Source organism: Corapipo altera, unplaced genomic scaffold, assembly GCF_003945725.1.
Source record: "Corapipo altera isolate COAL_440 unplaced genomic scaffold, ASM394572v1 45, whole genome shotgun sequence".
In the NCBI taxonomy this organism is placed as follows: Eukaryota; Metazoa; Chordata; class Aves; order Passeriformes; family Pipridae; genus Corapipo; species Corapipo altera.
The window spans coordinates 14,974,761-14,998,656 of record NW_020884877.1 but is presented as its reverse complement, the minus strand read 5'-3'; the positions used below and the strand labels follow the sequence as shown (position 1 = coordinate 14,998,656).

The window sequence follows — 23,896 nt, the reverse complement described above, 5'->3', positions numbered from 1 at the left end:
TTTTCCATGTAAAACAAGGACTATTATCATAGTGGTCTTTTCAAATTTTATGCATCATAGAAAATCTTTCAAACTCCATTTCAGACTTTTCTTAACTGCACCAGGAGGCCTATGGGATTTTCAGTCCTTGATTATTGTAACCCTTTTCTAGATGGGGGTTTTAAATTATTTACTGAGACTTCTTGGAGAAACCAAAGAGAAAATAGTTGGTATGTCTTGTTCAAAGACAGTGGAAGTTCAATGCCAAATTTCTTGGATCGCTTTGAAACTGCCAGTTCAAAGTTGTAAAATGCCAAAAAAAAAGACTGGTTGCTATTATTACTGTACACTAAAATTCAGCCTAGACCACTTTCACAAACTTGCTGCTAAAGAGGATTTTTCAGGATAAGCCATCTTCATAAGAAAACAAAAATCAGATTTTGAGTATATCCTTAGCAATTGCAGCAGACCTTATTTTAAGAAGTATGGAAGTTCCAAGAAATTGTGCAATTGTTCCTAAAATAAAAACAAACAAGAACTGAAAACATGTTCTAAACATGACTGAGGAAGGTTTTGTTCCAAAACAAATACAGCACTGAAATTACTAGTGCCTTACTCAAATGCAAGTCTCTACCCTCCCTGGTATGGGGGTATCTTTCAAGGCAAAAAAAAAGTAAGCCACTGTAATATTTATTAATTGGAAACACCTCATACACAAGAAATATAACAAAAGTTGAAAGACAATATTCATATCAATATATTTCCCACACTTCAAGTCATGCCATGAAATGAGGAAAAGTCTGATTTGAAGGATATCTCTACCTAACAGAAAGAAAAATTTTTATTTTTTTTTTTACAGTCTTTCAGCCGCAAAAGATCCCCTGCATAAGATCTTAGAGGGAATACTTAATGCAATGAAGGGGTTTATTTATGATTGTTATTGTTTCATTGAGTAAAATAATGCAGAAGTACTTTCAGAGAAGGTTGATGACAGTCATCTTTTCAAAAATAATTGTATTATTAACACATAAGAAATTGAGTTCAATATGTCAAACACAGAAATTTTTACAATTAAAATACTTTCCAAAAATGCTCCAATTGTCTTGCAAAAACATTCAGAACAAACTGCAAGAAAATGCACATACTACTTCTCTATTATTCTTTTTGGCTAGTCATTATCCTTAGATGCTGCCTAGGTGGTTACTTTCCCTAATACCAGTTTGGCCAGTTGCAAGTCAATTGTTTGAATTATTTGCTTGTTTTAGCCCAGCCCATTTGCTGACAAGACCGATTCTCACTGTGCCAATCCATGATGTTACTGCATATTATTTTTGCAATTACCAAAGTTGTTTTGATGAACTTACCATTAGGCTGCTTTACAGGATGGACTGCCACAAGCCCCAAAGGCTGGTGAATGTTATAAATCATAACTGTCTGGTTTCCTCCATGCCATTTATTGGCTCGAATTACTCGGTTAGTATAGCGGTCACTCCAGTACACAAAATCTTCAAAGACAGTTAGAGCATGTGGATGTTGCAATATCTAAAAAGGCAAGGTTGCTCATCAATTTAGTTCTGGAGATCTGCATACTTAAAGCTTGCAATGAAATAACAACAGAGCCTAGCATGTTTTTTAAATAAATAAATAAATATTGAAGTAGCTGTGTCTAAAAGATATTTTTCAGCAAAAGAATATGAAATACCACCTATTGTCTGAAAACAAGACATTAATTATGGGGAAAATATAATTTTTTAAAAAATTAAAATGCTATATGGACCCTGTGAGATGAACAGAATGAGGAATTAACACAGCAGTCTAACTATGGGGCAGAACACAGGGAACCAACAGGTAAAGACCCAACTGTAGATTTTCAGGAGCGCAACAGGAAATGTCTAGTGAGAGTTACAGACATTTCAAAAACTTGCATCCCTGATACGCTCCCCTAAAATTTACCAGAGAGTCAAAGAAGGTGGCTTATCTAAATTTCAGCTAACTAGGGAAAGATTGCCTTGGCTTCCATTTCATACAAATTGTCCCTCCAGTCAACAGTAAAAGCCCCAAGGGTCAATTCTTAAAAACATCCATGTGGTTATTTATACAAGTTTCTGTGTACCAACTGAACATGTGAACCACTGTGTTGGTACAGAGACAGGGCTACAAGCTGCCAGCAGCACTTCATTGAGAGATAGCCTGTAAGAGGGATGGCCTTCATGAAGATGCTGCACACAGCAAGTCCTGGTAGCACAAAATCCTTCAATGCTGTCAAGAACAGTAGCAATAATCACTCACAAAAACTGACTGGGAAAAGTTCTTTCAGGTTTTTTGTACATTTGCCTACAGCAAATGCACCACCTGGTAGAAGCAGTGCCAGATGTCACCTTCAGACTTCATGTGTGCAGACAGAACAGATAAGAATGATCTAAAGCACTAAGCCTACACACAGCTCCGGGTTCTGCTGAAGATCTCCTGTGAGACTGAATAGGATGCGCAATTCCTCTTTTTCCAGCAGCAGGAAGCAGCTAAAATACTTCACATCTGCTTCACCCAAGTATTTTGAAGGAAAATACATCCAAGTCTACAACTGCGAAAATACATTTTTAAGTACTATCAGCAGGGACGTGGGAAAACAGCAGTTTCTCTTTAATGTCTTACCAGATCGCTTGCAACCACCTGTCGTCTGTTGTTTCCATTGTAATCACAAAAATCAATATAATCAAGATAAGCATCAGCAAAATAGAGAAGTCTATTTGGGTAATCAATGGAAAGTCCATTGGGCCAGTAGATTTTATTATTAACAATCACTGTGCGCATTTTGCCATCCATGCTGGATTTTTCAATCCGAGGGTTTTGGCCCCAGTCAGTCCAAAACATTACATGAGCACTGAAAAAAGTAACATGTGGTTACTAATCTGTGAAAGAATCTAGCTGCCTATTGAGAAATGTTACCTGAAGACTCACTAGATCAAAAATAGAAATAACCTTTTTAAGAACAGTCCTACACAACGATACTGAAATTATTTATTTCAGCAATATGCTTACCTGAGATACTACCATAATTCCTGCTGTAAAAATTCTTTTAGCACTTCTACTGCTGTTTCCATTTGTCAGTAATAGCACCATACAGAAGCTACCGGTGTCACTGTTTTTCACTGTTGATTATAATCTGATTCTCTGGTTGCTATATAATAATTTGATACAGGTTTGTACTTTTATAATGTTAGTGACAATGCTAACAGCACTAAAAATGAAGAGCCCCATGTGGTTGGCAGTAAACAGAGTTCAAGGCACTGAAGACCACAAAAAAAAGTAAAAGTTTTCACATGGACAGTTCAAATCATCACATTTCATTAACTCTATGCCACCTGCTGTCTGAAATGGGAAGGTACTTTTGTGGTAACATTAATACAGCATAGATAATTATTTTAGACTTGGGGCTATGAAGGGAGGCGTGTGACATTAAATCACATATAAGTTTGTGGTATACCACTAAGTGAAATAATACATCATAATTTTGAATTAACATTTCTTAACTAGGAAAAAAATGTAGGAAAATCTTTTGTAGGAAAAAAGCCGTCTTGTCACAGTGAAACAGAGCAACAGATCACCAATAATTACTGCATAACTTTAAATGTTAAATCAACTCTGCAAACACACTATTTCTAAAAATTGCTTTAAGTTTTCTGTTCTGCTTGTAATTTAAAATTACAATACAATTTGGGTAGATCTCAAATTTTAATAGTTGCATGATAAAATATTAATCTTTTCAAAACAAAACATAAAAAAAAAAATCTTACTCAGTTCTGGGATCTAACACTAGTCCCCTTGGGTTTGTTATATTTTCACTGAGCAGCACAGTCCTGTGGCTCCCATCCAGTTTAGAGACTTCAATTGTTTCCAGAACAAAGTCTGTCCAGTAAAGGTTACGACCTATCCAATCTACTGCTATACTTTCAGTCACGGTGACACCACTGTCAAACACCTGTTGAATAACAAAAAAAGGAGGAGGGGGGAAGTTGATAAATTTTTACCCTTCACAGTTCCATAGATATGGAAAATGGGGAACCAAATCTCCAACATTTTCCAGGTCTAATATGCAGAATGAGTCACAATGTACGTACTCAAAGTGCTGGCAAAGCATAAATCCAAACACTCCTACTAACTTCCTAAGGTCTACTGAAGAAGGAAAATCAGCTCATAGTTTGATGTTAAAAAGGGTTTCTTGAAAGCATTCAGTTTTCTTTTTCAAAAAGCTGTACGAAATGTTGGCTTACAAACTTTACAAAGTTGTTTCAATTTGTCTATGTTACCTCTCTTCTTACTATGTTTGGATTTTCCTCTTCCCCTTTGTTAACTGAAGAAACATTGTCTTCATTTTCTCTACACAAAAGAAAAGAAAAATCAGCAAAACTTACTATTTTTCTGTCAGTCCCATTTTGATAAGCACTCCAAATTTTATCCTGTGTTGTATCAGACCAAAAGATACGATCTGTGATTGAATCAAAATCAATAGCCACAATATTGGTCCCATCCCGAACCAGAGAATAAATGCTGTGTGACTGAGAAGTGATGTTATCCACAACGATTTGGTTACGACTTGCCACCAGCAAAAGAAGATTTCCAGATTCTGTCAAAGGAATAGAAATTAAAATAAAACAATAAGCTATTCAACAGTAATTCTGTGAGAAAAAGAAACACTGAATAATTTTACATGACTTTATAGCATCAATATACACATATTGAAAGGAAAAATTCAAATCAATTCACAGGCCAAGATATATTATCATACCCAGTCTGTCCATCCTGACTTTTTAATCTACCTTGGCTTTTCTCCATACCTTCTCCATCACTCTTTCTACAGACTTCTTTTCTAGGCTCATATCTGGACCTCAGGTCTTCTACCCCATTGCCTAACCAGTTTGCTGCTGACATCCAACACTCATTTCTCCATAAACCTCTCTTATGTCCCACTCCTGATTCAACCCCTAAAGTTTTTTGTACCACAAGTTAATCTATGCAGCCTGGCTCTTCCTCCTTTGTAACCTGCCTGCTCTTTTTTCCCCTCCTTTAGACTGCATGGGAACAAGGGAAAAGAAATATTACACGAAAGCCACAGACTGCTGTGCAGCTGCTTACACTGAAAAGATGCTGAAAAACTGCTGAAGAGCAGCAACCACAAAGACAGGAAACTATGAGAAATTCCCTATTAGTAAGGGCCAAACTTACATGCAGGTAAAATGCAAGTGTATTCCATGACCTGAGTATATCCCTAAATCAGAAAACCTGTGGTGGCAAATTCCACTGGGTATATAGTTCCTACATACTGCCACTATGCTATGTAAGAGATAGAGAACAAATGGCAGCAAGGTTGTATCAGCGCTGTTTGGTCTTTCAAAATGAGTGAAGTGCAGCATAGGCACTAGGTAAGGCTTGTGAAACGCTGGGATTTAAACACTCCATGAGCATTGAACTTTACAGAGAGCAAACTTTAACCTCTGGCTTACAGGTGTCTGACAGTGATTTTCTCCAGAATATTATTTTTGGTGATTCCAGGATTAAAAATTACACTGTTAATTTAAATATATTATTTCAAGGAAATAATAGTTTCCATTTAACTCCTCAGCTGACAACTTTAATACTCAAGGTCATCTGCCAAGAACAACTCTAAGTGGCTGTTGACAATAGCTCTTTTAAAAGAAAACAACATTAAAATGGCAAAGCTGGACAGTTTCCAGACCCTGTTGTCATTTTTTAGATTGACTTCAATGTTCCTCACCTGCTACCTTACATGTCCTCCCATTGGTTTCTAGAATGTATCCTTCATCACAGTAACACCTAAAAGACCCTCTCTCATTGTAACAGTGCTGACTACAAAAGCCTGGAGGGTCACATTCATCAATATCTTCACAGGTCTTGGAGTCATTTGCAAGCTGGTATCCAACAGGACAGGTACACTGAGCTCCAAAGGGTCCTTGAATACATTCATGAGTGCAGCCAGCATTATTGTCAGAGCAGCTCTCCTGATCTAAAATTGGGTTGAGAAACGAAATAAGTAAAGAGTCAACAAAAGCCTCTTATGCTAAATTTAGTTCTTTACAATTGCATTACTGGCCTAAGACTGCTGCTAAACATGACTGCAGAACCATCAGTTATGCAGTGTGAGACTGGACTGCCACCCTCACACAAAATATAACAATGCACACACAATGTACATAAAAGCAGAGAGCAACAAAACATGTACTACTGAATCCCATCAAATGAATGCTGTCCAACCATTTCAACAAATTTGACAAAAATAGCTAGAAATACACAAAAATTTACTGTGACACTCCAAACCTAAAATTGTATAAATTAATAATAATTTAAAATTGTTTATAATCATACCTGGCTGGGGTTCATCTGAGAATGTGCATTGATTAAAGAGAAAGAAGAAAGAAGGAAAGAAAGAAAAAGATTATGTTTTAATCAACTCATAATCAACATAAATACAAATTCTGGTTACACATGAGCTTCTAGATTTTTTTCATGATTCTTGAAGTTAGAAATTTAAAAGAGAATTTTAAGGACTGAATCACATTTCATCTGCATTTAAAGCATACTATGCTTTAGTGAATGTGTTCAGGAACACAAAGCTCATTCCAATGTAGTTGTATAAAATCCTATACTTAAAGTCAGTAGAAGTCACACTGAAATTCAGAGCACATGATTGGACATAGCTAATGAATTCATCAATCATTGTGGTCTCCTTTCACTGCAAGCAATTTCCACTGAGTAATCTGCGTTCTAATTACAGCGTGCTTACATTTCTGATAGAAACCCTGCAACACTAAATAAAGCATGCTGAATATTCCATTTCTTTCTGAAGCCATAACACATAGCAGACTATAGTAGATGCCTGAACAGTAACTTACTGCACAGTGGGGATTCATCAGCTCCATTGGGACAATCAGCAGAATTATCACACACTTTGCTCAGATTCACACAGATACTGTGACCTGGACACTGCCACTGCCAGCTGGGACATCGAAAAGGTTGAGTAGGACAATCTCTCTCATCGCTCATATCCCTGCAGTCATTATCACCATCACAGATCCATGCCCGATAGACACAGTTGCCATTATCACAGCGGAAAAGAGATGGAGGACATGTTCTGGCAGGACATCTATGGTGTTCATCTGAGCCATCTGCACAGTCAAGATGACCATCACATTCCCAGTTATCAGGAATGCAACTGCCATCTGATTGACATTGGAATTCATTCTGGTGGCACATTCCCGGTGGTCTTGTAGCTAAAACAGGGACATTTAACAGTTCAGAAGATGTCTCCATTTTTGACAAAGAAGCAAAATTACTATGTTCAGTTAATTTCTTATATAACTACTTACAATACTATTAAGAACTGTGTTGCTTTTAGATCAGGCCACAGAGTCAAAGTTAATCACTCTACATGACATTTCAAAATCTGAGCAATTTAACTCCTACTTTATAATGTGGCAAACAAGGCAATTTAACTATTGTTATATTTTGAACAAGCACATATGTGCTCTGACAGAGAGTGTGTTTATATTAGATATTGGGAATAACTACTGTGAGGGTGATGAGGCACTGTAAGAGGTTGCCCAGAGATGCTGTGGATGCCCCACCCATGGAAGTGTTCAAGGCCAATGTCGGATGGGATTTTGAGCAATTTCGTCTAGTGGAAGGTGTCCCTGCCCACAGAAGGGGAGTTGGAACTAGATGATCTTTAAGGTCCCTTCCAACTCAAGCAACTCTATGATTTTATGATACTCTTGAGCAGGAACCTACTGTGTTTGAAATTTCTGCTCAGGAAAATGACTTATAGACAGGTTTCCCTAAAAAAAAGAAATTGATGTTTTAAGGATAGTATTCAATATAGCAGATAAAGGAAATTTCCAGAAGCATCACCTAATAACTGAAGTCTTTCTTTCAGCATCAATATACTTACGGCAATCAGTCTCATCTGAGTGATCATTACAGTCAAAAACACCATCACACTGGTAGTAAGTGCTGATACATTGGTCTCCACTTAGACATTTAAACTCTGTGGCACTGCAGTTATATACTACAAAATTAAAGAATATTGATGTTATTTATTTATTTTACAGAGCTAGACTGCACTGAGTTTACCTACAGGTGCCCAAGTCTGATATGGCATCAGTTTCACTGAAGACCATAATTTCCCTGAGACACAGAAAATGCAGTGACTTTGGTATTTACAGAAAACAGAGGAAACAGATTTCAACCCTCCACAACCAGCCTAGAGATCAAAGGCTTTACTAACATGCTAAAACAAGCATCACAAACAGGGTTAATTTATGGATAGGCTTATTATGCATTCTGCTATGTTGAAGCTGGTAATATGAGGTCACCATCAGACTCCTCAGGGGGTAAGAGTGAGGAAACAATAAGGAGGCATTCAACAAATAAAGTTACACTTACTGCAGTCATGCTCATCAGCACCATCTATACAATCTCTGTCTCCATCACAGACATAGAATGGGTCAATACAGCGATGGTCTGGACACTGAAATTGCCTGGGTTCACAAGTACCTGTAAAAGCTGTTAATAATGACAATACATGCAGATGTGTTTTATTTCTCTTTTGAGATCAGCACAATACTGAAACAGTAAAGAAACTATCACTAACTTGCAACATATAATTCAGCAACTAGCAATCACATAAATTACAAGCACTTATATATTAATAACGGGTCCATTCATATGTAGGCTCAGACTCATAGAAAATAAACAGAAGATTCCACTTAGTGGTAAATAATGCTAAAGGAAGTATATGAAAAAACCAATATCTTACTGCTGGTAAAAACTTCCAGCCTAGATTAGCTGACTACACCATTAGTCATTACTGAGATCACTCATGAAGTAAGCATTTAGAACATCTAAGTTTTAGCTGCTTTTTCTGCAAATTACAGTGGATGACACTATGCAGCACTGTGACTGTGACTATCACATTTGCACCTTTCTATTTTTCTTAATTACATTTCTGCATTCTACTTGGCTCTGGTAGTTCAAATTAGACAAGTTTCACATCCTATGGACTACAAAATATTAGTCTAATTTAAATAGTAGTTCTTTCTTCTCAATTTCATTTATCATCCTTACACCAACAGACATATCTATGTCAATATACACAGTTGTTTATAAAAAAAAGAGACAGTCACGATACTCACTGCAGTTTTTTTCATCTGAGCCATCACCACAGTCATTATCAGTATCACAAAGCCAGATTCTTGGAATACATCTTTTATTATCACAGGTGAACTGCGTTCCAGGGCATGAAGAGGGTCCTTGTGTAGGACAATGCAATTCGTCACTGCCATCAAAACAGTCATTATGTTTATCACAATGCCAGCGACCTGGAATACACTGTCCACTGGAACAGGTAAAAGCTGATGAAGCACAAGTATTGTCTTAAAAAAAACAAAACAAAACAAGGAAGACACTTTTATAAAGATCTCAAAAACTTGCCATTCCTGACAGAGCAATCAGGACATTCAGTATACTTACAGAATGTCTAAAACATGCATCAAATTCTAAAATGCACAGTGCTTAGAATTAAAATGTCTGTTATGCAACATGATGCAGAACTGGACAGAATACTTACAAACTTTTTACAAACTGCAAGAAGCAATAAGAAAATTAAAATGTTAAGCCCTTCAAAACAATTTAAAGAACAAGAAAAGTAAATTCTTCAAGGAGTCATTGGTTTTATACTTTCCTTTTCCCCAAAAGACATTCTAGTTATTCTAAATAGCGCACTAATAAGAAAGAGTTTATACCTTAGTCATACTAGCTAATCCTTTGCATTAAGGAGCACATTTTATTAATGTGTCCTACTTTCTTGTTTGTGATTTAAAAGAATTAACACTCTGAAGAAAGAAACACCAGCTAAGTCGTAAAAGACTCATAAATATCTTCAGTATCTTATCAACTCTAATTATCCCACTGTTCTCTCAATTTACTTGATCAATAAATATTTTGTGTGAGACACTTTACAGTAAAACCAGGAAATGAACAAATGTGCATTTAATTCCCTTCATTATAAAAATTTCAGATGTAACAAATAGTTCAGCAGTGCCCAAATATGAAGAAAAACATAAAATTTCTATTCAGATGTTAAGTGAAATAAAAGGTGTCACTTTAATCTTAGAGGAAGGTTAGACAATGCATATGGTTTTGTTATATTCCTTATGGTGTTATTTTTTATGTCTGTTCACCTTCTGAAGACAGTTTGTTTCTCCCCATGCATCACAATAAGGTAATCATGTGATATTACAATATCTTTCAAAATTTACAAAAAACTAAGACTAAAGACAACTTTTTTTATTTAGAAGATAAACTTTTGTTACACTGTAAATTGAATTTTGAGAACTAGTGAAATATGAATATTTTCATGCATTGTTTAGGTAGCTAGTATTGAATCCTGTGGTACTGCGATATAATTTCCAAAGTAACTAATTATTCCAAATAATTTACAAATTAACTAATCTCCCAGGTAGATTTCAGAATTTATTCACAGACGCAACCCTAAAAAATTGGGGTTTATTCCAACAAAGCCATACTGTCTCAAATTTCCCGAATTGCAAATAATGAACACTAACTGCAAATTACAGGGATTACTTACTTGAAGAACCACAGTTTTGTTCATCACTGTTATCATGGCAGTCATCAACACCATCACACTGATAGTATTGTGGCACACATCTTCCATTACCACAGGAAAATGAGTAGGAGCCACACTGCAAAGTGGGTGGCTCATTGGATGGATCTTCAACACATGTCAGCTGATTTGAAGCCAGTTTCATGCCATAGGGACAACCACAAACTCTCTGAAAATTTGGTACTGGGAAGCAGAAATGGCTGCAGTCTCCATTGGGATTTGTTCCTCTATTACAGTAGTTAGAGCCTTAAAAAGTTATAGAAAAGATCAATGTACACACTAATGGTAACAGCTTGGGAACTATTAAAAGTGCATAGTCACTTTAAGAAAAGATGCTGTAGCAAATCCTGGTTTTGCATACACTACAAAACAGGGTCAGGTTCATGGACAGTAGTAACAATAGTAGTAGTAACAAATAAGAAGTGACCCATTCTGTACACTCTTCACTGACACAAATGTTTATGGAAGATAAGAACACACTATTCAATTTCATCCGATTTTCTGACAATTTTCAGCAACTGTCTGGAAACAAGCAGACTACCACAAATAAGAAGATCTGTCTGACCAAGGCTGGGAGACCTGACCCAGTCTTTGGATACCAAATAGTCAGTGAGCCTTAGCACATGGTATGTATGTTTGAGGAAGGCATTTACTACATTAACTACAATACCAAATCCTTGGTTTAGATCATGAAATTGCATTGATTTCAGCAGTGAAAATAAGAAAAAATTATTTATGCATAGTAATTGCCTGAAGAATAGTAATTTGATTAATAAACATTTACCCAATTCCTCAAAATAAATAGATTAGTTTAACTGAAACTTCTACCAGAAAAAAAAAAAGCAAAGTTGTAATTGGTGATACAATTACACAAAACACAATAGAATCATTATTTCATTTTACAAGGTTATTAAGTAAAGTAACAGAGGTGGTGGAGGAAAATTGAATACAGTCACAAAACAGTGAACTATCCAATGTGTGATTGCAAATGCCTATGCTGCCTCCCCTGTATGTCCCTTACGATTCAGTAAAGCCATTTCTAGATTTGAAAGTGGAAATCTGCTGTCCTGATATTCTGTTTCTTATTCCCTATTTCACGTCTTTTATCTGTACAACAAAAGAGCTCACCTATTTGGGAATGAGCATCGTAGGCTTTAACATGCATAATGTTACTAATGCCCCTCCTAATAATAGTCATTTCACCTCCATCAGACTTCCTCACTCGAACTATTCCACCAAGTCTCCAATCACTGAAATAGGCATAACCTGTTTTGAAAAATGTTCAACATATTATAGAGCAATATAACAAAAGATCAAACATAATGAGACAAGCCCTGGAAGACTTTTTTATATAAATTTAACCATTTTTCATAACGGTTTCATGAAAAAGACAAAAGTACTTTTATCACTCTAATGCAGTGAAAGTCAGTCCTTCAGTCATAAGCAGATAGAACTTAGAAAAATCAAACCTTCTCAGATTTCACTGAAATTGAAATACAACAAACTCAACTGACATTTCAAATTCCAAGACAATTTAAAAAGTATTCATTAAAACTACTCTCCAGAAAATTTTAGAGTATTTTTGAAAATATTTTTATACAGAACCAAAGGAGTCATATACTGACATCCAGTGATAAATTCTACATACAATTATTAAAATCTGAAATTTTTTACTATCTCTAGAGTTGTGATTTACTTTGTCTGTCTAGCATAAGTAGCCCACCTTGGAAGCTATAATTAGCACAGCGTATCTGACTTGTTGCTCTGAATGAGTTGACTGACCTGCCTCAAATTATTTCTACACAGATATACATAAAACCCGTTCTAAAAAGAAGCAAGAAGTACTAAACATATATTTTTAATAGAAACTTTCAACAATGCCTCTTTAGGAAAAGCAGTATTACAAAGGCTATATTATTTTATCTCACATACTCACAGATCACCATATGAAAAAAAAGTCTGTGACAATAATAGATAATATTTTTCAATGCTAGACTTACCTCCAAAAATAGTAAGGCCAAATGGGTGAGTCATCTGAGTAATATGTTCAAGAGTCCGTCTGTCCAGCCCATCAAAGGTGCTGTGCTCAATTTTATCAAAAAAAGCATCCACCCAGTACAGTCTTAGAGAGCTAAAAGTAATGAAAATGTCATAGTTCTTCAAATGGCATTATGTCAATTGGGAAGCTCTAATATTTTCTCAAATAATAATCTTAAACCTGACAAGAAGCTATTGGGGTGTATGAGGAGGAATTCTGAGAAAACCTTACATTTTAAGGCTTTTCAAACAATGGAAAGTTCAGGTCTTCAGTACAAAGTGCCAGTGCATGCAACCTGACACAATTCCTTTATTTTTAATCCCTAACAGTTTAAAGGAAGAAACACGTTTCCTCAAAAAGCTCCTCTGCCTTCAGGTTGCCCTTACCTCCAGTCAATGGCTAGGCCGTTAGGCCACCCTAGCGTTGTATTCACAATTGGCAAGGCATGGGATCCATCACTCCAGGCCCTCATGATTTTTGCAGGACGGAACCAATCTGTCCAGAATATATACCTGAAAGGACACATGTCAAAAGACACATAAAACAAATTATGTAATGTGATTAAACAGAGAAAACAGCATTAACATTCTGCTTTGTACCACATCTTTCATATACCTAAAAAAAGTACATTTGTATGTTGACCCTCTCCCTCTCCTCAATTGTCAGTGGTACCAACAATTAATATCTATCCTAATTATACAACTTTCAGAATCTTTGGGAGTGGTTTGTCCCTTTAGATATTAATTATCCATCATCATGGTCAGGCTTCGCGAACGAAGATTTGGGAAGGCACTACCCACACTTGTTGCAAGCGCGGTGGTGGCTATAAAGGCCAATACGAGATAGATAATTATTCATAAGTCGGTTAAAGTTGTTAAGGTTCTCATTTAAGTACTGACAGGGAAAAAGAATCAAGAAAAACACGTCTTAGAGATAAAACTTAAAAGGATGCATGAATATTACACAGAATTTTCTCCTGATCCATTTGTCTTACGCCTTTAGCCAAGGAGTTGAAGCTAGTGTTAAATAACTTCACAAAGCAGCACACAAAAAATGTTGGGATACCCATGGATTTAAGTTCAACACTGTTTTTATGAGATTACTTCCAAAATAGTGTATTTGGTTACTCATGAAAAACCAACATCCAGGAATTAAGAAATTCAGTAGCACGGCATTAGGAAGCCAAACAATGCTGTGAAAGAAACACTGTTTTGGCATGGGCAAATAACACAGAGTACAGACTTTGAAGGTAAGCATTTCCATCAAAGAAAAGCAGGGCTTCATTTTTATCATTTGTATCAAATACAGCCAGTAGTATCTAATATGTTTCAAATAAAGAAATTCAGACAGATAAAATTACGGTACCAATATTAGCAGTACATGGGAATTGAAAAAATATTAAAAATAATTTAGAAAAGTTTATCTTTCAACTATGAGAAATAGCTTTCTAATCTGAGTGATACAAAGAAACAAAGTGCTTTTGCCTGTTTATCAATGAACAAAAGGATAAGGAAAAAAATGGTGCTTTTGAGTGCTTCTGTCATGTGGAATCTGCCTCACCTTGCCCCTTCCTCTGGGTGTTGAATCCTAGGCTGGAATAAAACAAACAAAAAAAAAGACAAGACAACTGAAAAGAGATGGTATTTTGAAAAGAACAGAAATCCAGAATATGTATATCCAGATATACATCTAATCTCACCTATTCTGCTTAAAACATAAATTTGTACATATAGGTTAAAATGAGAATCAAAGCTAAACTTACCCAACAACAGGATGAACCACTATTGATCGAGGATTATTTAAATTCTGAACAATAGCTCTCCTAGATTTATCTGCCAGCCTCATAACACTAATGCTCCTGTATCGAGGGTCTGTCCAGTACAGATTCTTAGAGATCCAGTCAAAGGCCAAATCTTCAACACTTTCCACTCTATTAGCAGTTAAGATCTCTCTTCCTAGAATTTTTAACACACAGGATGATTGTAAATGTTTAGGAACAGAGGAAATAACATGCTGTATTCTATTGACAAAACTTGTGGTTCCCTTTCGTAAAAATGCCGCCCCTGTGCTACTTAGTATAATGAACAATAAAAAAGGGGAGGGAGGGGTGCCCTTTGTCCCAGACAAAGAAGGTGTATGTTCAGGAGCACAAAAGAGGGGAAATATGGACTAGCCAAAGATGAGAGAAAAATCTGTCACTAAGTTTACACTGAGAGGAGCTTTATGAATGAAGGTCAGAGGTCAGTAAGGTTAAAGCAGTAAGGACATCTTGCTCAACAGGCAGACTTTACCTACTCTTTGCATAGTAAACCAAAGGTCAGTTGCAGTCTACCATTACCCTGACCCAAGGCAGCCAGCAAGCTCAGAAGACTATATGCTTGGAAATATATTGATGATCATTATAAACAGGAGAGAAACACTAGCACAAACAGGATTTCCAGAAGTCTCACAAACATAATGTTCTTTTTCTATATTACAATGTCATAACAAACATCCTGCTCTCCAGACTGAGAAATGAAAATAGAAACCGAGTTTCATACTACTGAAAGGCATACTTGTCTGCATAAACAGGTTGGTGAGGGTAAAAATTAGTTGTGAGAAGTGCTACAAATAGTTAATTCCCAAACATATCCAGCAACTTTGTCAAAGAACAGAAGACTTCAAAAAGCTTAATATGAGTTCTACAAACATTTTGGAGAAACATTTTCCAGGTTACTGGGACGGCACTGAGATTTGTTTGTATATCTCACAATGTGACTTTTCACGTTTCTCTTTAGAAAGATAAATTTTCCACTCTTCTTACCACAATTACTCTACAATTCCCAAGTATGTTTCTCACCTGAACCATCAGTTTTCTGTTTATAGATCACATCTCTACTTGTGTCTGAAAAAAAAATGGTGTCATCCTGAGCACAGAAGTCAATTCCAACAAAGTACGAAGGGCTCCCTGTTACAGGTATGATCACATCTTCCTGGGTAGAGAGATTGAAAGGGATCCCCCGCACTGCCATCTGGGATGAAAACAGCAGAAACTGCCGCACAGCTGCAAAAGATCAGACACAGTATTTACTTATCCACAAGCTTTATTTTCCATGCTAATAGCCTGCAAGTAGAAAAAAAGAAGAATCGGAAAACAGAGATTAAATACTCACAGACCTAAAAACTGAAGAAAAACAAAATCCAAACCAGAATATTACATGATGTGGTCAGGTGTTCCTCTTGCATTGTTACTGTGGTCCTAATACACTTTTACAGCAAACATTACCCTTATGGAAGCAGAAATCATCTTCTGTGTTCGCCTCTTTACAGTTACCTATAAAAAAATAACTCACAGGCTTTGTGGAGCCTCCATACAAACAGACCATACCTGGGCTAGCCAGATAAACACATGGTCAAATAATAAAACTATAAACTACAGACAACATATCTGTCTTAATTTGCCAATAGACAGTCATAGTAAGCCTCCATCTGCACTCAAATAGGAAGCAGAATATCACTGATGGATACCCACAGTTCCAAAACTAAATCTCTTATTCTTGCCGTGTGTGTTCAAAGGGAAAAGGCCAACCTCATCAGCACATTACTGCACAGGAAAGCAGGCTTTGAACACATGTGTTCAAAATAATGCAAAAGCTACATATTAGCAAGCATTCATGCTTGATTTCAGGATAAGAGTTTAATCATACAGCTGTCTACACATATTCTGTACGTAACTCTCTTAAAATACTCATTAAAGGTGGTGAGTTTAAGTTGTGGCTTAAAATGAACCTCAGCAGAAATGTTTACATTTAATGCTGCCAAAAAGATGTCTGGTGAAAAACCATGAAGTCCTCAGGATACTGAACCCATAAAGCTATTGAAGAAAAGAAGGATGTTCTAGACATAATTCTAGAGCTAATGGAATAGTGCTATTTCCAACAATTGCAAGGCATTTTCTTACCGACACAGTGTCGTCCATCTACATGTAGATCAAAGCCCAGAATACACCTACAGCGATAACCTAGTCCATCATTATCTGTTCTGTGGCTGAGAATGCAGATCTGTTCACATCCCCCATTATTACTTCCACAAGGATTTCTTGCTGGAAAATAATACAGCAAGATAGGTTTATAACTTCCTATATTAACCTAACTGCATGATTATCTTGATTTTTCAGGATTTTTTTCAACATCCACAATAAGTCATGTGGACCATGTGAGAGTTAACATTACAAGGAAAACACACCTCATCATTTCTACCCTGGAATGCACTGAAATCATGTCAGAGTTAACCATCATTCAAGGTATTCAGCTCAGTGCAGAGACACTCAGTAAACAGCATTAAGGTTATAATTTGGGCTACAGTTTTCTGCATATAGACCTGTTTTAGAATTATATCTCACAGAATTCCTTGAATACTGATAGCCTTTCCCACTGCATTCTTTGCAGTGTTGAGGAAAAAAGTCCCAAACATCAATATCACTCAAGTAGTATCAAACCACAAGTTTGACTCTACCAAATATGACTCCAAGCTCCCCCTACTCTTAAATGTTGCATTTGACAGTTCATTAGCTACAGAAGCTGGATGAAACCATTGTGTGACAAAAATTAGCCCAGTTTTACAATAGAAATTTATGCATCATAATTATTTGTTCTTTATACTAAATAACAATAACTTTATACTTTATACTAAAATAACAATTATACTAAAATAACAATTTTTACCAACTTTTAGTAACATAGTTCCTAAATCTCCCTTCATAATCTACTTTGGGTCTTACCATATGGCTGTCTGGCAGCATGGTAAACTGTCACTCCATAAGGTCTCAGTGAAGACTGGTAGATCACTTGAGGGTTAGATTCTGAAAATTTGTTAGCTTTCACCACTGCCATTTTCGTCCAATCAGTGAAATAAACGTTGTGTTCAAATAAAGTGATTCCATATGGATGAGGAATCAGTGAGCCTCCATGAGCTACCGTTCTCCTGTTAGGAAGTTGATTTGAAAATTATTTACAAGATATTATCTAGAAAATAACATTATTAGTAGAAGAAAGGATACAATATTTTTAATTCATTCACCAGCTTTTGTTTCAACAGAGACGCTACCAAAGTACAAATGAAAAATACCAAATAAACTGAAGAGATGAAGATAAACATACAGGATTCATAAAAATAAAGGATACAGCAGTGACAATACAGCAAAAGTAGTAACAAATTCCAAGAAAACACAGTGAGTAAAGGTGATGACTCACAAATGCAGAAAAAGATTCATAATGAGAAAAAATTGGAGCAGGAGGCCAAAGAGGAAATCAAAGACATCTGTAGCAATTTGAAATATTCAAGAAACCTTGAATGTAAAAAATGTATGGCCCCAACAGCCACTGGCCAAAAATAAAATCCTACGTATGCAGTAAAAAAACCCAAGCAACCAGCTAAAATCAACAACAACAAAACCACAAACAAACAAACCAAACAACTTCCATTGGATTTAATTACTCACCCATGCAAAACCAATGGAAACCAAATGCTAATAAATTGTATTTATTCTATGAAAGATATTACGACAATATTTTTCTGGACAAATATTAGGAGATAAAAACAGACATGTAAGTCCTCACACAATACATAAAAATGACACCACATTTTTATTTTCATAGAGTCATGAAGAAAGCCCTACGAAATCAGACTAACCCTACAGCACTACTCTAACAGTTTCCTGGGTGATTTAGGTTCACGCTGTAGACATGTAAAATTTGATACAAGTGGACAGTAAGATCTATTTTAACATTTTTCACAGACTATGCCATTGCCTCTTGCCCACTTGCACAACACCTACACAATTTTTGGTATTGCTGTGAGGGATAAGTTTTTATCACCAAACCCCAGAGATTTTACTACACCTGTCTTATCTATTTTACTAAATATGTCTTACAAACCCTAGTAAAGGTGAAAAGATAACAACATTATAATTTTGTAAGTGAAAAAAATACATTGAACAATAAACCTGTCAAGTGAGCAGGGGACTGTGTTTCAAGTCAGTATACAGAAGGTATGCAAAAGAGGACATTTTTTTTCTTCTCTTTGAATAACTGACACTAATCACAGATGCAGAGATAAGTAGGTTTCTAAACACTATACTGTATGACACAGTCCCATAAAAGTTCAAGCACTCCCTTCTTGCATGCTGTGATTTAGACTCCCCAGCATCACAATAAGGGAGTGATGACTTAATTTTCGACAGCAAAGATTTATAAAATGTAAGAAGAGCATTTAATAGCCATAAATTGGTGTTTTGGTTTTCAGATAAATTCATTCATAAAAAATGCAAAGAAATTATGATGGAAGACAATTAATATAAATGAAAAAATAGTAAAAAGCAAATGCTCTAAAAATGTGTATTGCAGTGGTGGACTGTAAATGCACATTATAAAACAAGTGCAAGGGTATTCAAGGTAGAAAAAAGGCAATGAATCATGAATTAAGGACTGTCTAGAAGTAGCATAACACCATAGAGATGAAGGTGTATCGCATTCTTCATGTTGTAATTTTCCTCCTTAGTGTATCTCATTTTGTTAGACAACTCTTTCTTTGAACTGGATACAAAATGATCAGTATATCTGTAACCTCCAAGAAACAACATTTCTCCTACCTTTGAAGTCCATCATAAGTTACAGTCTCAATGTAATCAAACCGGCTGTCAACCCAGTAAAGTCTCTTTGACACAATATCCAAAGTTATTCCAGCAGGCCAGCCTAATTTTGTTTTTATCAAATCCTGACGATTTGTGCCATCCATGAAGGCCCTCTCCACTTTTGGATCACCAGAAAGACTGTCCCAGTCTGAGAAAAACAGGTAACTATAGAGAGAGGGGAGAAAAAAAGAAAAAAGAAAAAAGAAAAGTGTGACATGTTTCCTGGAGATTCTACAAGAAACTCCAACATTTTAAATGGAATTTAAAACCAATACCCTTTCGAGACAGAGCTTGTTTCTCAGTTGGCATACTATGAAAACATACTTTGTACCTTCTACACAAGAAGTAATTTGCATTTTCTTTTAAAGAATAAATCCAGAAAGAAACATGCTTTCACCCCAAAGACCTCAGAAATATTGTTTGTTTCCTTATTAAATTACATACTTAAGTTTACTGCCAGAAATGAACCAAGCAGATGCATTATGAAAGCTGTAGCCCAGACTACAAGTCACATGAAATTCCTCTTCCCATTTTCTGAGGATCCATGTTTTCGTGGCTCACATATACTTTTGAAGTGCACTCATTAGGAAACTCTAACTTTCCTGGCTTCATTCCACCTCTTTATTTCAGATAGCTGGAGGTCTATGGACGGTATTACAATAGAAATCTCTGAGGATAATTTCTGCTCCTCCGCAAGGCATATCCACAGTTCCCATTTTCAGGGCTGCTCATCCATGTACAACTCCAGCCATGAAACAGATTCCACACACTGGCAATAAAAGCAGTGCAGAGCTCTCTCAAAACTTAAGGTGCAGAACAGGTTAGGATGCAATGTAAATATTTAAAATATTTTATATCTGACTATAAAAAGATCACTTTGCTGTTCTTAGTTGTCCTCCTTTTGCATGGATATAAAAGAATTTCTGACATCCTTTACCATTACCTGGCAAGTATCACTTACCCAACAGTTGGATCAAGTGCTATTCCTCTAGGATTTCCAAGATTTTCAGCAATAAGAGTCACACGGTTTGTTCCATCCAAGTTAACCATATCTATTCTGTTCACACTGGTCTCAACCACGTATAGTTTATTGTTAACCCAATCCACTGCTAGGTTTTCAGGTGTGTCAACTGAAACATTTAATACTTCTTGGAAATCAGAGCCATCAATATTAATAGAAAAAACCTGAAAACAATACAAATATTGTCAGTGCCCACATGACGTTTTGCTAATGACAAGGCACATGGTACTAGTCCTTTATCATCACATTGAACATACATCCATAATTGGCCACCAGCTACAACCAAGTTACCCACTGAGCTACCCTTTAGCTTAGAGTTTTTTGCAAAAATTTGGAAAACAATGCAAGAATTACAGGAAGCTTGCCTTAAACTAGCATTTCTGCAAAATGGACAAAGTAACAGACTAAAGCAGCCTTGTGCTTTAGCAAACGTGACTAACTGCTGGATTTAAAACAAAACCAAAACCAAACCAAAAAAAAAAAAAAAAAAAAAAAGAGGAAAGTGCATCTTGCTTTTGTGGGATCAAGAAAAACCCAGTACTTTCATTGACTGACAACAAATGAACATGCTTTAGCAAAGCTCTCAACAGTGACCAGAAGCAAGAGGGGGAGCTCTTACTACAGCAACCATTAAGGGGAAATTGCAAAATGCAGAAAAAAAGGGAAAGCTCTCTGTCCTGATAGAAAGGAGAAGTCTCAGCTTGTGGTCTCCTTTACCTAAAGCTAATTTTAACAGCATCATGCTCAAGAAGAAATAGTGTTGTTATTTTATCAGCAAGCTCAGAGCTACATGAAGCAAACAGTCCAAACACAGTGTTACAAATCCAGTAATCATGTGATTATAACACTGGGTAATATGAAAAGCTAGAAATCGTTATTTTTTTAAAACAACAGCATGAGGTTTGGAATGCATTTAAATGAAAACACAGATTACCACAAGTAAATATATGACAGAAAAATAAGAGCTGAAATAGTATCATTTAAAATATTCTTCAGATTCAGGTACCAATAATCTAGACAGCCACTTGACAGTCTATTCTGTTCTTTGGAAACCCTGTTGATGAAAGAGCTTATGGGCATTAGGTTATCAGGTAGTACACTAAATGAGATAAAGATGACAGAAAACACAACCCACAATTTTCTGGCTTAGTTTACATCTTAATCTTGAAAAAGGACAACCAAAAATGCCCTAATAATGTTATTATTTTAAGACACCAGGTGGAAAAATACATCATTTAAGAAAATTCTAAATGTTATTGTTTTCATCTGGATATACTAGCTTGGACTTAATTAGATTAATTAATTGTAATTAATTAATTAGGATTAAACTATATTGGGACACATAAAAGGCAGTCCTGGCATCTGGGGTGTACAGTGAGAAACTCCATATTATCTTTTGTTTATACCTCTTACCGAGAGACAGTATAAATCTCCTGTCTGACCCTGACTTAATTCAGCTGTTGACAACATAACTGCAGCAATGGGAACCTACTACAGTGAAAATCAAAATGCCAGAATTGTGAACAAGTCAAAAATTGTGCATACAAATCTTGTCCTACTTGACAGTCGTGCAGTGAGTGTGCCTTCCAACAGAACCAGCATAGCACTGCAGTATAAACTATAGCTTTTACTACACTTCTTATGCATAGGTTCAGAATAATGACAGTGACACCAAACTGATCCATTCATAGTGTCAGCACGAGCTAGGTCATGGATCCTCCTTCACTCTGCATGACAATCAACATGGAGTGGAAGATTGTGGAGTTTCAGCATTTGACCTAGGACTTTTCTGGTTTCCATAAGTTATGCGCAGAGAAAAAGAACAAGGGTGACATCCAACTTCCACAAGACTCTCCAGATTGTTTTTTAAGTTGCTCTGCTCTACTGTATCTTGAAGCTAAAATAATTTCTCTTAAAAAAAAAAAAGTAACACAATATTGGCTCATTACACAAAATACTGTCAATATTTGTTATCCAAGCTCAATTACAGTGCCATTTGAAGTATATGAAGAAATCTGATTTTTATCATCTTGGAAGACACACCGGTTTTATATTTTAAATGATCATGTTTCAAAAAATTACCAAGAAAAATTTGTTCAGTTTTGAAAGAATGTCTACTATTTCTCTTAATTAGTTTTTTGGACTCTGTCTCAAGTAAAACTAAAAGTTGCTCAAGACATTCCCATATAATAGGATTCTTTGTTTAATATGTCACATGTAATAGTATAGTTGAAAAAATGCAGTCATTAATATAAAACATTTCAAGGAGCTTTTTTGTTAGAAAACAAAAATACAGCCAGCTTTGGCTCTCAAAAATGAGGACCTATCAACACATTCTGCCTCTTGCAGCTCTCTCCTTCCAGATACACAGAAATATATTCTTCTTGAAATTTCTACCCACCTTATCTTGCACCGTATCAGTCCAAAAGATTCTGTGCAGGTAAAAGTGAAAGTCCACTCCAACTGCAACCCCACGGTTCTGTGACTGCACCAAAGTACGAAAATTTCTTCCATGAAGATCTCCAATCAGTAAATCACGGCCATTGGAAAAAATAATTGATGCAACACCAGCTGAAAGCAGGGGTGACAAATATATGACTATTCTGCAGGCATGATACTTTGCAAAGGGGCACTGAAATATATACATACTGGTTCACACACACTGAACACAAAAGTCTAGATGGATGCTCAGACTACAGTCTGTATAAATGTTTCTATGTGAGTACGAACTTCCAGAAACCTGCCTTTGGTTTCTACACTTGGAGAAAACCAGGCACAAACACTTATTCAAAGCATCTAAATGCTAAAGACCATTTCTACTAAAGCTAAAATGAACCCAGTGGAACCAATTTAGAGCAAGTACGAAATTCTCCCATTAATAAGATAGAAACTCAACACACTTGTCCAAAAGACATTAATTTGAATGGAAAGCTTCCTGTGAAACATACTGAATTTTTCTGGAAGCAGAACAATCATTCTAAGTGCTGGGACATGCATGTTTTAATACAGACATATTACATTACCTCAAAAAGCTTCACTACCTCAAATGTTTTTTGAGGACATATTTGAAAATTGTGAGATGACTGCTCTGCAGATGTGGCTGAAGAAAAAAGGATGAGGGAACTGAGCAATTTATGGTTTTCTAAGAAGCAAGGCTGCTAATCAGCTATGCCAATCAGGGACTCAGCTTCCCACTGATTTCCTGCAGGCAGGAACACCTGCCTCACACAAAAGCCTGTTAGGACATTACATCTCCAAAAGGAAAGGGTTTCCCAGGGCGTGCCTTCAGAACAGAGCAGGAGGTCAGGAGCAGCTGCTTACAGCTGATGGGGAACCATACTCTAAGAGGCAAAAGTTCTTGCCAAGTTCAGGCTCTGGAACACTGGAAGCCAAGAGCATGACTTCTGCCACAGGTAAGTGCTTCATCTCACCATTAAGCAAAACCACCTTCTGGTGCAGTTCTAGAAAAGGCAAGGTTTCCTGATTTCTTGG

The 23,896-nt window shown here is 36.2% G+C and overlaps 1 protein-coding gene across 2 annotated transcripts in view; it reads right to left on the bottom strand.

Annotated features, from left to right (window-relative positions):
* LRP2 (LDL receptor related protein 2) overlaps positions 1-23,896 on the bottom strand; it is a 116,651-nt gene that overhangs the window by 57,203 nt on the left and 35,552 nt on the right. For both annotated transcript variants that reach the window (XM_027636839.1, XM_027636840.1), the window contains exons 11-30: positions 22,806-22,975; positions 20,345-20,568; positions 19,342-19,548; positions 17,473-17,675; positions 16,654-16,794; positions 15,553-15,756; positions 14,476-14,668; positions 13,100-13,225; positions 12,676-12,806; positions 11,804-11,941; positions 10,640-10,921; positions 9,186-9,425; positions 8,437-8,556; positions 7,943-8,059; positions 6,888-7,265; positions 5,753-6,001; positions 4,392-4,603; positions 3,774-3,958; positions 2,632-2,860; positions 1,344-1,521 (exon numbers count right to left, since the gene is read on the bottom strand). In XM_027636839.1, the coding sequence (XP_027492640.1) occupies positions 1,344-1,521; positions 2,632-2,860; positions 3,774-3,958; positions 4,392-4,603; positions 5,753-6,001; positions 6,888-7,265; positions 7,943-8,059; positions 8,437-8,556; positions 9,186-9,425; positions 10,640-10,921; positions 11,804-11,941; positions 12,676-12,806; positions 13,100-13,225; positions 14,476-14,668; positions 15,553-15,756; positions 16,654-16,794; positions 17,473-17,675; positions 19,342-19,548; positions 20,345-20,568; positions 22,806-22,975 (3,927 nt within the window). The remainder of the gene's footprint in view (positions 1-1,343; positions 1,522-2,631; positions 2,861-3,773; positions 3,959-4,391; positions 4,604-5,752; positions 6,002-6,887; positions 7,266-7,942; positions 8,060-8,436; positions 8,557-9,185; positions 9,426-10,639; positions 10,922-11,803; positions 11,942-12,675; positions 12,807-13,099; positions 13,226-14,475; positions 14,669-15,552; positions 15,757-16,653; positions 16,795-17,472; positions 17,676-19,341; positions 19,549-20,344; positions 20,569-22,805; positions 22,976-23,896) is intronic.